Source organism: Dendropsophus ebraccatus, chromosome 9 (assembly GCF_027789765.1).
Source record: "Dendropsophus ebraccatus isolate aDenEbr1 chromosome 9, aDenEbr1.pat, whole genome shotgun sequence".
NCBI classification, from domain to species: domain Eukaryota; kingdom Metazoa; phylum Chordata; class Amphibia; order Anura; family Hylidae; genus Dendropsophus; species Dendropsophus ebraccatus.
In genome coordinates, this window is record NC_091462.1 from 102,020,900 (window position 1) to 102,033,004 (window position 12,105).

Below are 12,105 nucleotides of genomic sequence, written 5' to 3' on the forward strand. Positions count from 1 at the left end.
ACTCACACTGCGCATTGAAGCGACAATGCGTCCGATAATTCTAGAATTTACAGTATACATGAATTTTCTGGGAGGAATTCTGACCAGCGAGACCCCCCACCCCTCCTATAATTATATAGGGAGGCAATTGGTATTCATATATACTTATAAAGGCAACATTAACATCTTACCAGTGATCAGCAATGAATTATATGGGTTTTTATGTACAATACATCTAGTGAATCCCCCCCTCCCCCGTTTTTGATAATTTGGGAAAGTGAAGGGTATTTTGAACACCCAGACCCCTACGTTTTGGTGAGACGTTTAATAATGGCGTAAGTCTGGATCCTGTCACTAATACAAGATACTCTCAATTTCCCAGCGAGATCAGCCATCAGATACCAGGTAGTAAATCCGAAGGGGCCATCAGGGGTTCCATCTTCTGATCTGTGAAGAAAGAAAAGATTTCTAGTCCAGTCCTCACTGTCTCGGTATAATCCATGTCTGAATACTGCTCCATTAATTGGATGAGCTCCACAAGAGTAGGAATGGACGGCTGGAGCCAGTGAGCCAAGAGACAGCTAACTGTACCGCATGGATGGTTCTAGACTGGTCTGTCAATCTGGTTATAATGATCAGGGTTCTAAAGAGGCGTCTGATTTATCAGAGCCAGAATGTGCCGCCAATAACACGATGTAGATGGACAAGCCCATATGCTGTGTAATAGACCTTTCTAGTAAGAGTGCATTTGGGGTGGGCCGTTATCTTAACGTCCTATTTCACGTAGAATAGGGTCCTGTCGCATGGAATGGCTTAGGGAATAGCGTCCTAAGATAGTGTCAGTTGGGGATTGGTTCTCAGGTCTAGGTATGAATGAGGGTCATATCCTCTGTTTAGTCCTTCTTTATCCTGATGTCAGCACACCGCCATACACATATCCCTGCAGCACCTCCAGAGGGGACATGAGGCATTACAGAGTGCCCATTCAAAATCAGCGCATTGTCTGTATAGTGCAGGATGCAAAAAGACACCCTTTGTAACCTTTAAAGGGGTACTCCAGCGAAAATGTTTTTCTTTCAAATCAACTGGTTTCAGAAAGTTATATAGATTTGTCATTTACTTCTATTTAAAAATCTCAAGTCTTCCCATACTTATCAGCTACTGTATGTCCTGAAGGAAGTGGTATTTTCTTTCCAGTCTGACACAGTGCTCTCTGCTGCCACCTCTGTCCGTGTCAGGAACTGTCCAGAGCAGTAGCAAATCCCCATAGAAAATCTCTCCTGCTCTGGACAGTTTCTGGACATGGACAGAGGTGGCAGCAGAGAGCACTGTGTCAGACTGGAAAGAATACACCACTTCCTGTAGGACATACAGCAGCTGATAAGTACTGGATAAGATTTGAGATTTTTAAATAGAAGAAAATTACAAATCTATATCGTTTTCTAAAACTATTTGATATGAAAGAAAAAGATTTTTGTCGGAGTACTCCTTTAACTTCCCAAGTAGAGTAGATGACAATGGGTTTTCTAAGCTGGACTGTTCCTTTAAGGCCATAGCTGGACCTAAGCTAGCGAGTCGCCTTGTACTTGGTAATTCTGAATCTCCCCCGTTTCCTGACCTCAGTGATTGCGGTATTATAATATAACGAGATAGCGATGCGATCGGATTCTCCGGCTCTTTCTCATTTAACCTGTTGAGCTTCAGAAGGTGAAACAGGCGGCCGGCGGTAATGATGACTGCGGACTCTTTCACATGTGGGTAATGAGAGTTCTGCTCTATTGTTAGTGGAAATTATAGTGGGAGCCGGGGGCCCGGGCCCTGGTCACAGCTCAGTAATGACTCCTGATGAGTTACAGCCATCTCGCCTATGTTGGGGGGATTCACTTAATATATTAGAAACCATTCTTTACCTGCATAGTAATAGAGTGGGAGAAGTCATTAGAATGGCTGATTTTATTCTCTGCCCCAATGTAACTCATATGTATTATCATCCCATTATTATCTCCCACTGTCTTCCATCTACTCTGTATGGACAGAAGCTTTAGGACCTCTGCACATTACCCACATGTAATAGACAATAACATGGAGTCGGACATTGATGTTGGGGAGAGGCCGGGCTCATAAGCACTCTAGTGTTGGATAGGGTTGAGGTCAGGGCTGTATAGTTCCCCCATCAATGCCTCCATAGACCTTGCTGTGTGCTTTGGGGAGCAGTCATGCTGGGACAGAAAAGGGCCAAGTCCAAACTATTCAGACAAAGTTGGAAGTGACAGTTGTCCACAATGTCCTCGTACACTTAAAGGGATACTCTGGCGCTGATTAAAAAAAAAACATTCAGTCAATCATAAACATAGTTCTTACATTTACCATCCTAGACTCCGGAGTCTTTCTCTGTTTAAATTTCCCGCTGTTTGAAGTTCCATGAAGCTCCAGTTGGTGGCTTCATTTTTTCTTCACTTCCTGGTTTGGGCTTTCCCATGATGCACTTTGTCTCCTGTGATGTCTAACTGACTCTATAAAACTGTTAGATGGCTTACATTTTGTTCAGCCAATCGGAGCTGAGCAACCTGAGTCATCTGACAAAGGGAGGCTGGCCTAACAGGGCTTAGATCCACCTCCCTCTTGATGATGTCATTGTCACAAAATGGCTGCAACAGAAAAGCCTGGGGTCAACAGTCATTAGGTAAGAATGAGTTTACTTCATTTCCTGGTGAGGGGGTAAAGATAGGGAAGGGGGGCAGATAGGTGATTGAAGCATATTACAATGTTATATAACTTTGTACTGTGTTTCAATTACTGGGAAAAAGCTTTTCGCTGGAGTACCACTTTAAGCTTCCCTTGAGCTAAGGAGCCTGGGTAAACCCCTGAGGAACACTCCTGCAGCATTATCTCCCCCCCCCCCCCCCCACCCCAATTTGTAAGAAACTGGTGTAAGAAAGTGCCAGACATTTGCAATTTACTAGTATTAAAAATAATAGTCTTCCAGTACTTATCAGCTGCTGTATGTCCTGCAGGAAGTGGTGTATGTATTCTTTCCAGTCTGACACAGTTCTCTCTGCTGCTGCCACCTCCATCCATGTCAGGAACTGTCCAGAGCAGCAGCAAATCTCCATAGAAAACCTCTCCTGCTCTCCAGACTGGAAAGAATACACCACTTTCTGCAGGACATTCAGCAGCTGATAAGTACAGGAAGACTGGAGATTTTTTTTTCCTAAATAGAAGCAAATTACAAATCTCTGGCACTTTCAAGCACCAGTCGATTTGAAAGATTTTTTTTTTTTTTGCTGGAGTACCCCTTCAGTGCTGGATGTCTGCAGTTATGGAGTCAGCAGACTCTATGCAGTATACTTCTCAGCACTTGGTGACCCCGCTCTGTAACTTTAGGTGGTCTCACCTTCGTAGATGAGTCGTTTTGATGTGCCCCATAGGATGAGGCTGCTTCACATGTGGCCACCTGATCTGGTTTTAAATCAGTGGGATACAGTTTTTAAAGGAAATTGAATGTGAACCTAGCTTGATGTTTCCGTCTCCTCCTCCCGCTCCCGTCTGTCAGAGAGCTCGTCTTTATTGCTGTAATGATATCGCTTAGTGGAATACACGTCTTACCACCCTCTTCACATGAGCGGTAACAGCTCCGCAAGGAAACCATAACGAACACAGAGCGATACGAGAGACGAGAGCGATACGTGTGCAGGTATGTATTCATCTGCTTCTGCAACTAGGACGAGCAGAAAGCTGAAACATTGATGACAGAAGCTCTTATGTGCCGATGCATCCGCTAACATGAACAAGACCAGAGAAAGAGAACAGTCGCCTCTTAAACAGGACTTTCTGTAATGATACGGTTATTTAAAGGGAAACTCCGGGCAACACTGAAACTCTTTGTTATGCCCAGTGCTGGGCCTGACGCCCTCATGCTCCTCCTCTTCAGGTGCTGTGCTAGACGTTGAAGCATACTTAGGCTATGTTCACACTATGTAAGTTTCGGAATAATCACGGCCGTTGTAACAACGGCCGTAATTACTACGGAACTTACGTAGTGCTGCCTTCTAAGGAATCCTGGCCGGAGTGTATACACATAGTGTATACACACACTCCAGCCGGGATCCCTAGAGGTGCCGCAAGAAACTGACATGTCTGTTTTCTGTGGCCGCAGAAAACCTGTCAGTGCTCACAATGGAGCGTGCGGCTCCGGCCGCACACTCCATTTTGAGCAGCGGGGAATTCGGATGCAGGCGCACACTGATGCACCCGGATCCGAATTCAGCGGCAGTGAAGATCATCTGGCCGATACTGCGGTACCGACCGGGATGATTTTCTCATACACCGGCCGGCAAGTGTCTTACTACGTGGGAACATGGCTCCAGCTAGGTTAGAGTGGCTTACACTTTTGGAGCACATCTAGAAAGTTTTTTTTTTCCTCTAACTTTACAGCACCTATTGGTTGGCTTAAAAGCATTGTCCAGGCTTAGAAAAACACGGCCGCTTTCTTCCAGAAACAGCACCTCTCCTGTCCTCAGTTTGGGTATGGGGTTTTGCGGCTCTGTTACATTGAAGTGACTGGACAACCTGAGCTAGCTGTGTTTTTTCTAAGCCTGAAACCTGGATAACCAACTGTTTGGTGTTTGTTGTTGCATTAAAGCCCCTCCTCTTTCTGGTAAACCACACCCATTTCTCACAGAGACACACCCCTTCACTAGACAAAGCGTGAAATGGTTCTAAAACACCAATGTGTACAGCGTGTGTGCCAGTTTTTCTTTGGAAAGCTTTTCAATAGTAACTTTGCCTCAGAGTAGAGCAGTGCTTCTCAATTCCAGTCTTTAGGCCTCACCAGCAGGTTATGTTTGAGGCTATCCCATACAAAGGACACCTGTGCTAATACCTGATGCACCGAGTATAATTATATCACCTGTGATCATACCTGATGCACCGAGTATAATTATATCACCTGTGATCATACCTGATGCACCGAGTATAATTATATCACCTGTGATCATACCTGATGCACCGAGTATAATTATATCACCTGTGATCATACCTGATGCACTGAGTATAATTATATCACCTGTAAAATACTAAGGAAATCCTCAAAACATGACCTGTTGGTGAGGCCTGAGAACTGGAATTGAGAAGCACTGGAGTAGAGTTTTGCTTAGGGTGTTCCTTTAAGAACAGATACTACGCCTTAACCTGACTATATACAGTCTTATTTTTTTTTCCAATTCAACAGATTTTTAATGCAGCTTTTCCAAAAATTAAAAACACTTTTTTTTATACAAAAAACCCCAAGAGGGCATACTCTCTCATCCCCCTCCCTCCCCGCTCCCCCCACCCCGACCTTCCTCCCGTGACACTATTCATAAATATTCCTAACCGATAAATACAACACATGACTCAGATTTGCCTTACAATATGAATAGAATAGGATACCTTCCCTGCCTCACCAACGATGGTGCCTATCCAGTAACGTCTAACAGCACCAAAACCTATGTAAGAATAAGAATTGAGGGGTGCGGTAGACACAATGCAATAAGTATAAGTGTGATACAGGCTTAGTAGTTAGTTCCATGCAGAAATCCGTTAGCAGTAGCCTCCTCAGCTCCCCCTGCTGGTGGCTTTATACAGTAAAGTTTTTATCTTTATAGTGGCACAATAAGTTATTTTATCTTCCCAGCATAAGGCGGGTGATGGTACCAGCTGTCCTGCTTCCCCTCCTCTGTTTTCTCTGTATGCTGCCAGCTTTGGTCTCATCTTCACTGCCGATTCACACAGTATGGACAAAAAGGAACATTTCCAAAGTAACTCTAAAACGCTCAGGGACTCTGATGGAGATACATTATGAAAGTGATCTCCTAATAAAAAGTGATTTAAAAAAAAAACACAAACCCCATTGGCTGGTCACACTAGAGAGCAGTGAGGACCAGAAGTGGTGGCCTATTGGGAAACCAGAGTGACCACTTAGGGGAGTAGAGTGGAGTAGAAAGGCCACGGAGGGCAGCTTATTCAGGCTAGGGAAGGAGAGAAAAGCAGATACAGGGGAGAATCAAATAGGCTACAAGTATAGACAGAAAAGCGAGCTCACATAACAAACTGTAGAGGCTGGAGAAGGAGAGGAGAGCAGATACAGGGGAGAATCAAAAAGTATAGAGAGAAAACCGAGCTCACACAGCAAACTGTACAGGCTGGAGAAGGTGAGGTGAGAAGATACAGGGAAGAATCAAGGAGGCTACAAGTATAGACAGAAAACCGAGCTCACACAGCAAACTGTACAGGCTGGAGAAGGTGAGGTGAGAAGATACAGAGGAGAATCAAAGAGGCTACAAGTATAGAGAGAAAACCGAGCTCACACAGCAAACTGTACAGGCTGGAGAAGGTGAGGTGAGAAGATACAGGGAAGAATCAAAGAGGCTACAAGTATAGACTGAAAAGCGAGCTCACATAACAAACTGTACAGGCTGTAGAGGAGATCAGATACAGGGAGGAATCAAATAGGCTACAAGTATAGAGAGAAAAGCGAGCTCCCACAGCAAACTGTAAAGCTGGAGAAGGAGAGGAGAGTAGATACAGGAAAGAATCAAATAGACTAAAGTATAGAGAGAAAAGCGAGCTCACATAAAAAACTGTACAGGCTGAAGAAGGAGAGGAGAGCAGATACAGAGAAGAATGAAATAGGATTAGAGATAAGCGAACCGGGTTCGGGTTCGAGTCGATCCGAGTCGAACGTTCGGTATTTGATTAGCGGGGGCTGCTGAACTTGGATAAAGCTCTAAGGTTGTCTGGAAAACATGGATACAGCCAATGACTATATCCATGTTTTCCACATAGCCTTAGGGCTTTATCCAAGTTTAGCAGCGACTCGAGCATGCTCCAGGTTCGCTCATCTCTAAATAGGATACAAGTATAGAGAGAAAACCGAGCTCACACAGCAAACTGTACAGGCTAGATAAGCAAAAGTCAGCAACATATTTATTACAGACCTGTGGGAGAAGTGTTCTTTATAATGCAGGAATAAAAGATGCATTGTGTGTTCATAGACTATAGCTTATACAAAGCGATTAGAGATGAGCGCAACTTGAGCAACAAGGGCAAACCTTCACTATAAAGCTGAGCTAAACTGAAAGGTTTAGTAAGGTCAAGTTCAGGGAAGGAGAACCTGGGACTTTTTAGGGCATGATGGGAATTGTAGTTTTGCAACAGCTTGAGGTTCCCATCCCTGGTCTATACAGGTATAGTCAATCATATTAACTCTTGTCTTATGATAGAAACGCATTGGATTCATTTTCTGAAGAGACAGCACTGCGGTCAGTGTCTCCATACAACCAGTGAGCTATTACACATAGCCATTGAGGGCAGCTGTTCTGCAGACTAGGCCATTGCTTGCCTCATAGGTGTCACTATTAGATGATCGACCACGATGCACATAAGAACAGTAGTAAAATCACTAGTGGCCAAGCCTGATCCATCAAGGTTAATAGCAGTAGATGTTTGCTTCCTTTAGATGCTGTGTCCTGCATCATGTAGGTGTAAAGAGCTCCCGCATGCACACATGTACTATAAATGCCTTTGTAGTGGTCTACATGCAATTCCCATATCAGGGGACCAGGCTTCTGTCCCCACTCACTTACTACAGAGGCCATCCTGTCGCCTCCAGCTTGTGGTTAGTAGTGGGCTGTTCACTATACTTTGTCACCAACCGTATCAGTCAGAAATAACACCGACTCCCTAAATATAGGTTAGAAGAAGAAGCGCTGGGACCCCGAGGCCTTAGTGTAGCTTGTCCCAGCTGAGACCAGGGGCGTCATGTGGCTGCTTAGCTTTCTGTCCGGGGCAGATGTAAAGTGCTGGGAATCTTCTCCAGATGAATAAACCTGTCTCATCCAATCCCCACCGGCCGGCCGAGCACCATTCACTCCAGTACTGCTTCACATCTGCTGAGCTGAGACCTGTCCATATTACTATGTCTACATCCTGCCGTCACAGGCCTATGGGGCCTTCACCTAGATGCATCTTCTCAAGACTTGCTAAGTAAATGTGAAATAACATGGCATTCACGGGAATGTGACTTTTATCCGTCGAGAAGTCTTCAAAGACCCCTATGTCCCTGTATGATGTCATTGTGCTGCGGACAGCTGGTACAGTATATATACAGGAAGAGGGGCTGCAGGGTAAGAGGTGGTCAGGAATACAAGGGTTAATCGTTTATCATCAATTTACACAATGCGTAGTGATTGGAGAGATGAGAAATCTCCATAAGATCAGTATCGATCATGTATGAGAGAGGTCAGATCTTCAGCCCTAATCCTTCTGTCTCTATCCCAGACAGACTCCATGACGCTGATATCATCTGCGGGGAAATTCACACATAGCGTATCAGTATTATGTGGATTTACTCAGCATCTAATCCACAGCAGATACACTACGGGTGATACACCCCGAAACGTCTGCACAGGGATGTGGATCTGCATTTGTTAATGTAATACAGGGCAAAATGTAGAAGAGTAAGTGATATGTGATGTGTCTTGTAGGAGGCGGAAAATACACTGAGGCTGATGCAGAGCAAACTGAGAGAAGAGGAGACCCGGCTGCAGAAGTCAGCAAGTAGGTGATTGTAGGGACGGTGTACCTCTCATTCATTACATACCCACCGATATAGACTACCTCTGCTATGTATGAGTCATTACATACTACACCTGCTACCTGTAAGTCACGTACGCACCATTACATACTACCCCTGCTAACTGTAAATCACATACTCAACATTACATACTACCTCTGCTACCTGTACGTCACATACTCACCATTACATACTACCCCTGCCACCTGTAAGTCACATACTCACCATTATATACTATCCCTGCCACCTGTACGTCACATACTCACCATTATATACTATCCCTGCCACCTGTAAGTCACATACTCACCATTATATACTATCCCTGCCACCTGTAAGTCACATACTCACCATTACATACTAACTCTGCTACCTGTACATCACATACTCACCATTACATACTACCCCTGCTAACTGTAAGTCACATACTCACCCTTACATACTACCTCTGCTAACTGTAAGTCACATACTCACCATTACATACTACCTCTGCTACCTGTACGTCACATACTCACCATTACATACTATCTCTGCTAACTGTAAGTCACATACTAACCATTATATACTACTCTGCCACCTGTAAGTCACATACTCACCAGTACATACTACCCCTGCTACCTTTAAATTACATACTACCTCTGCCACATGTAAGTCACATACTCACCATTACATACTATCTCTGCTAACTGTAAGTCACATACTCACCATTATATACTACCTCTGTGCTACCTGTAAGTCACATACTCACCATTCAATACTACCTCTGTTACCTGTAAGTCACATACTCACCATTACATACTACTTCTGCTACCTGTAAGTCACATACTCACCATTACATACTACCCCTGCTACCTGTAAGTCATATCTGTCATCATACTACCACTACATACTCTCTGTAATGTGGTGACGGAGCTTTAATGTCGTAGTACCACCGCTACCTCTAGTTCATCTAATTGCTGTACGTAACTCCCTACAGTACCGCAGATCTCCATTTGCACCTTCACGTACGTGTCTTGGACGCTGACATCTCCTTTATTCGTGATATTTTATTCATGTAACATAAGTTCTATACAGCGCACATTATATGGAGAACAGCTCACCCTTCTATTTGCTCTCTAGACAGCAATGAAGATTCAGACAGTGAAATCCAGGATGATGAGGGCTCTGATGATATGGAGGATGACAACAGGAGGCTGGGGAAATTTCAGATGGGCCGCAGCATGCCCATGCAAGGTAGGTGTCTAGGATATAGTATGATGGATACAGGAGAGGCCCATACATCAGCTGGTAACATCGGCCCAGTCACTGCTTTCTAGCAACATTAACCCTTTCTTTGTCATGTGTTTGCTAGACTACAGCTAGACCTATGCTAATGCTGAATAATAGGCATATTATCATATGATCAGCCAAAACATTTATGTGTACCGCTGCCGAATCAGCAGAGATGGCACCCATTGATCTCTATAGATCCTTTTACACATCTATAGTTGCCACGGATCCATAAAAGGGCCGTGATCTGTGCCATTTTACAGGCCGTATTTTTAGCATGGATTACCCATTACAATCAATGGGTCAGTGCCAATGTGGACTGTTATGGTGCACATCTGCACTCCTGTACATAGTTGCGGATCCGCATCTATAGACAGGACTACGAATGTGTCAATGGGGCCTTAAAGGGGTTGTCCAGCGAAAATCTTTTTCTTTCAAATCAAGTGATATCAGAAAGTTATATAGATTTGTAATTTACTTCTATTAAAAAATCTCAAGTCTTCCCATACTTATTAGCTGCTTTATGTCCTGCAGGAAGTGTTGTTTTATTTCAGTCTGACACAGTGCTCTCTGCTGGCATCTCTGGCTGAGACAGGTCTCGGTTTTCTATGAATCCCCATAGAAAACCTCTGGACAGTTCCTGTCTCAGCCAGAGATGTCAGCAGAGAGCACTGTGTCAGACTGAAAATAAAACAACACTTCCTGCAGGACATACAACAGCTAATAAGTATGGGAAGACTTGAGATTTTTTTAATAGAAGTAAATTACAGATCTATGTAACTTTCTGATATCACTTGATTTGAAAGAAAACGATTTTCGCTGGACAACCCCTTTAATGTATCACCAGTATAGGTGACGAGTTGTGAGCTTAGGACGACCCCTTTAATAGAGATGGGTGGCATGCGACTCCAGTCACATCATGTGTCATTGTGTTGTTCCAGGGAGGGGAGGTCGTATTGTGGGAACCATGCATGGAGGAGACAGCGATGAGGTAAGAGACCAAAACATGGTGTTTCCTGCTACACCAGGGTAAATGCTATAAGAATCCATCTATTTAGTCCAGAAACCAGCACCGTAGCCGTACACTGGGTGGATATGATGTGCACCGAGCAGTCCGCTGTTCATTGATAGGATTGCACTAATTTACAAAGTTGTCTGAAACTATAACCGACTCTTTACTGCAGCCTAGTGTTCAAGCTAAGGAACTACAGTGCGGTAAATCAATGCATAGGTTTGGGGGGGGTTTGTTTTCCTTTTATTATACATTAAAGGGGTACTCCGGCAATTTTTTCCCCTTTCAAATCAGCTTGTTTCAGAAAGTTAAATATATTTGTAATTTACTTCTATTTAAAAATTTCAACTCTTCCAGTACTTATCAGCTGCTGTAGGAAGTGGTGTATTCTCTCCAGTCAGACACTGCTCTCAGCTGCCAACTCTGTCCATGTCAGGAACTGTCCAATTCAAAAGAGGGTTTCTATATTTGCTGCTGCTTTGGACAGCTCCTGGCATGGACAGAGGTGGCAGCAGAGAGCACTGTTTCAGATTGGAAAGAATACACCACTTCCTGCAGGACATACAGCAACTGATAAGTACTGAAAGACTTAAAATTAGAAGTAAGTTACAAATCTGTAAAACTTTCTGAAACCTGTTGATTTGAAAGAAAAAAAAAATCCCCTTTAATATAGCACCAGAGGTTGCCTCATCACAGATGCTAGTCCCCCATAGAGTCTGTAATACATGAAGGGTAGGCAAGGTGCCATCCTAACCCCGACCCATAATGATCAAGACAACAAATGCAGTCCTATACTCCAGACCAGAGTCCAATAATCTGGACTGTTAGCAGTTGCTGGGTTAAATAGGTCTATAAAGCAATGCTACAACTCTCACTGTGCCCAGACAGCCATGGTGGAAGTTTTGTAACAGCTGGAGAGCCACAGGTAGGACACCGCTGTAATAGAGCCAGATGTTATCCAGTATCTGAAATAAATAGCTCCATTTTTCCATAAACAGCGCCTCTCTTGTCTTCAGTTTGTGTGTGGTACTGCAGCTTAAAGTGTCTCTGTCGTATTTTTTTTTTTTTTTTCAGAAATCAATAGTCCAGGCGATTTTAAGAAACTTTGTAACTGGGTTTATTCGGCAAATATGTCATTATCTGCATTCAAAGAGACTTTCCCCAGGTCCCCCCCTCCTCTCCTCTCTCTCTCATCCACTGCTCATTATCAGGAAATCTCGACTCTTTTACATCA

The 12,105-nt window shown here is 43.8% G+C and overlaps 1 protein-coding gene across 2 annotated transcripts in view; it reads left to right on the top strand.

Moving 5' to 3' along the window:
- CLUAP1 (clusterin associated protein 1) overlaps positions 1 to 12,105 on the top strand; it is a 57,604-nt gene that overhangs the window by 44,376 nt on the left and 1,123 nt on the right. For both annotated transcript variants that reach the window (XM_069982114.1, XM_069982113.1), the window contains exons 9-11: positions 8,505 to 8,577; positions 9,710 to 9,823; positions 10,801 to 10,850. In XM_069982114.1, coding sequence (XP_069838215.1) covers positions 8,505 to 8,577; positions 9,710 to 9,823; positions 10,801 to 10,850 — 237 coding nt within the window. The remainder of the gene's footprint in view (positions 1 to 8,504; positions 8,578 to 9,709; positions 9,824 to 10,800; positions 10,851 to 12,105) is intronic.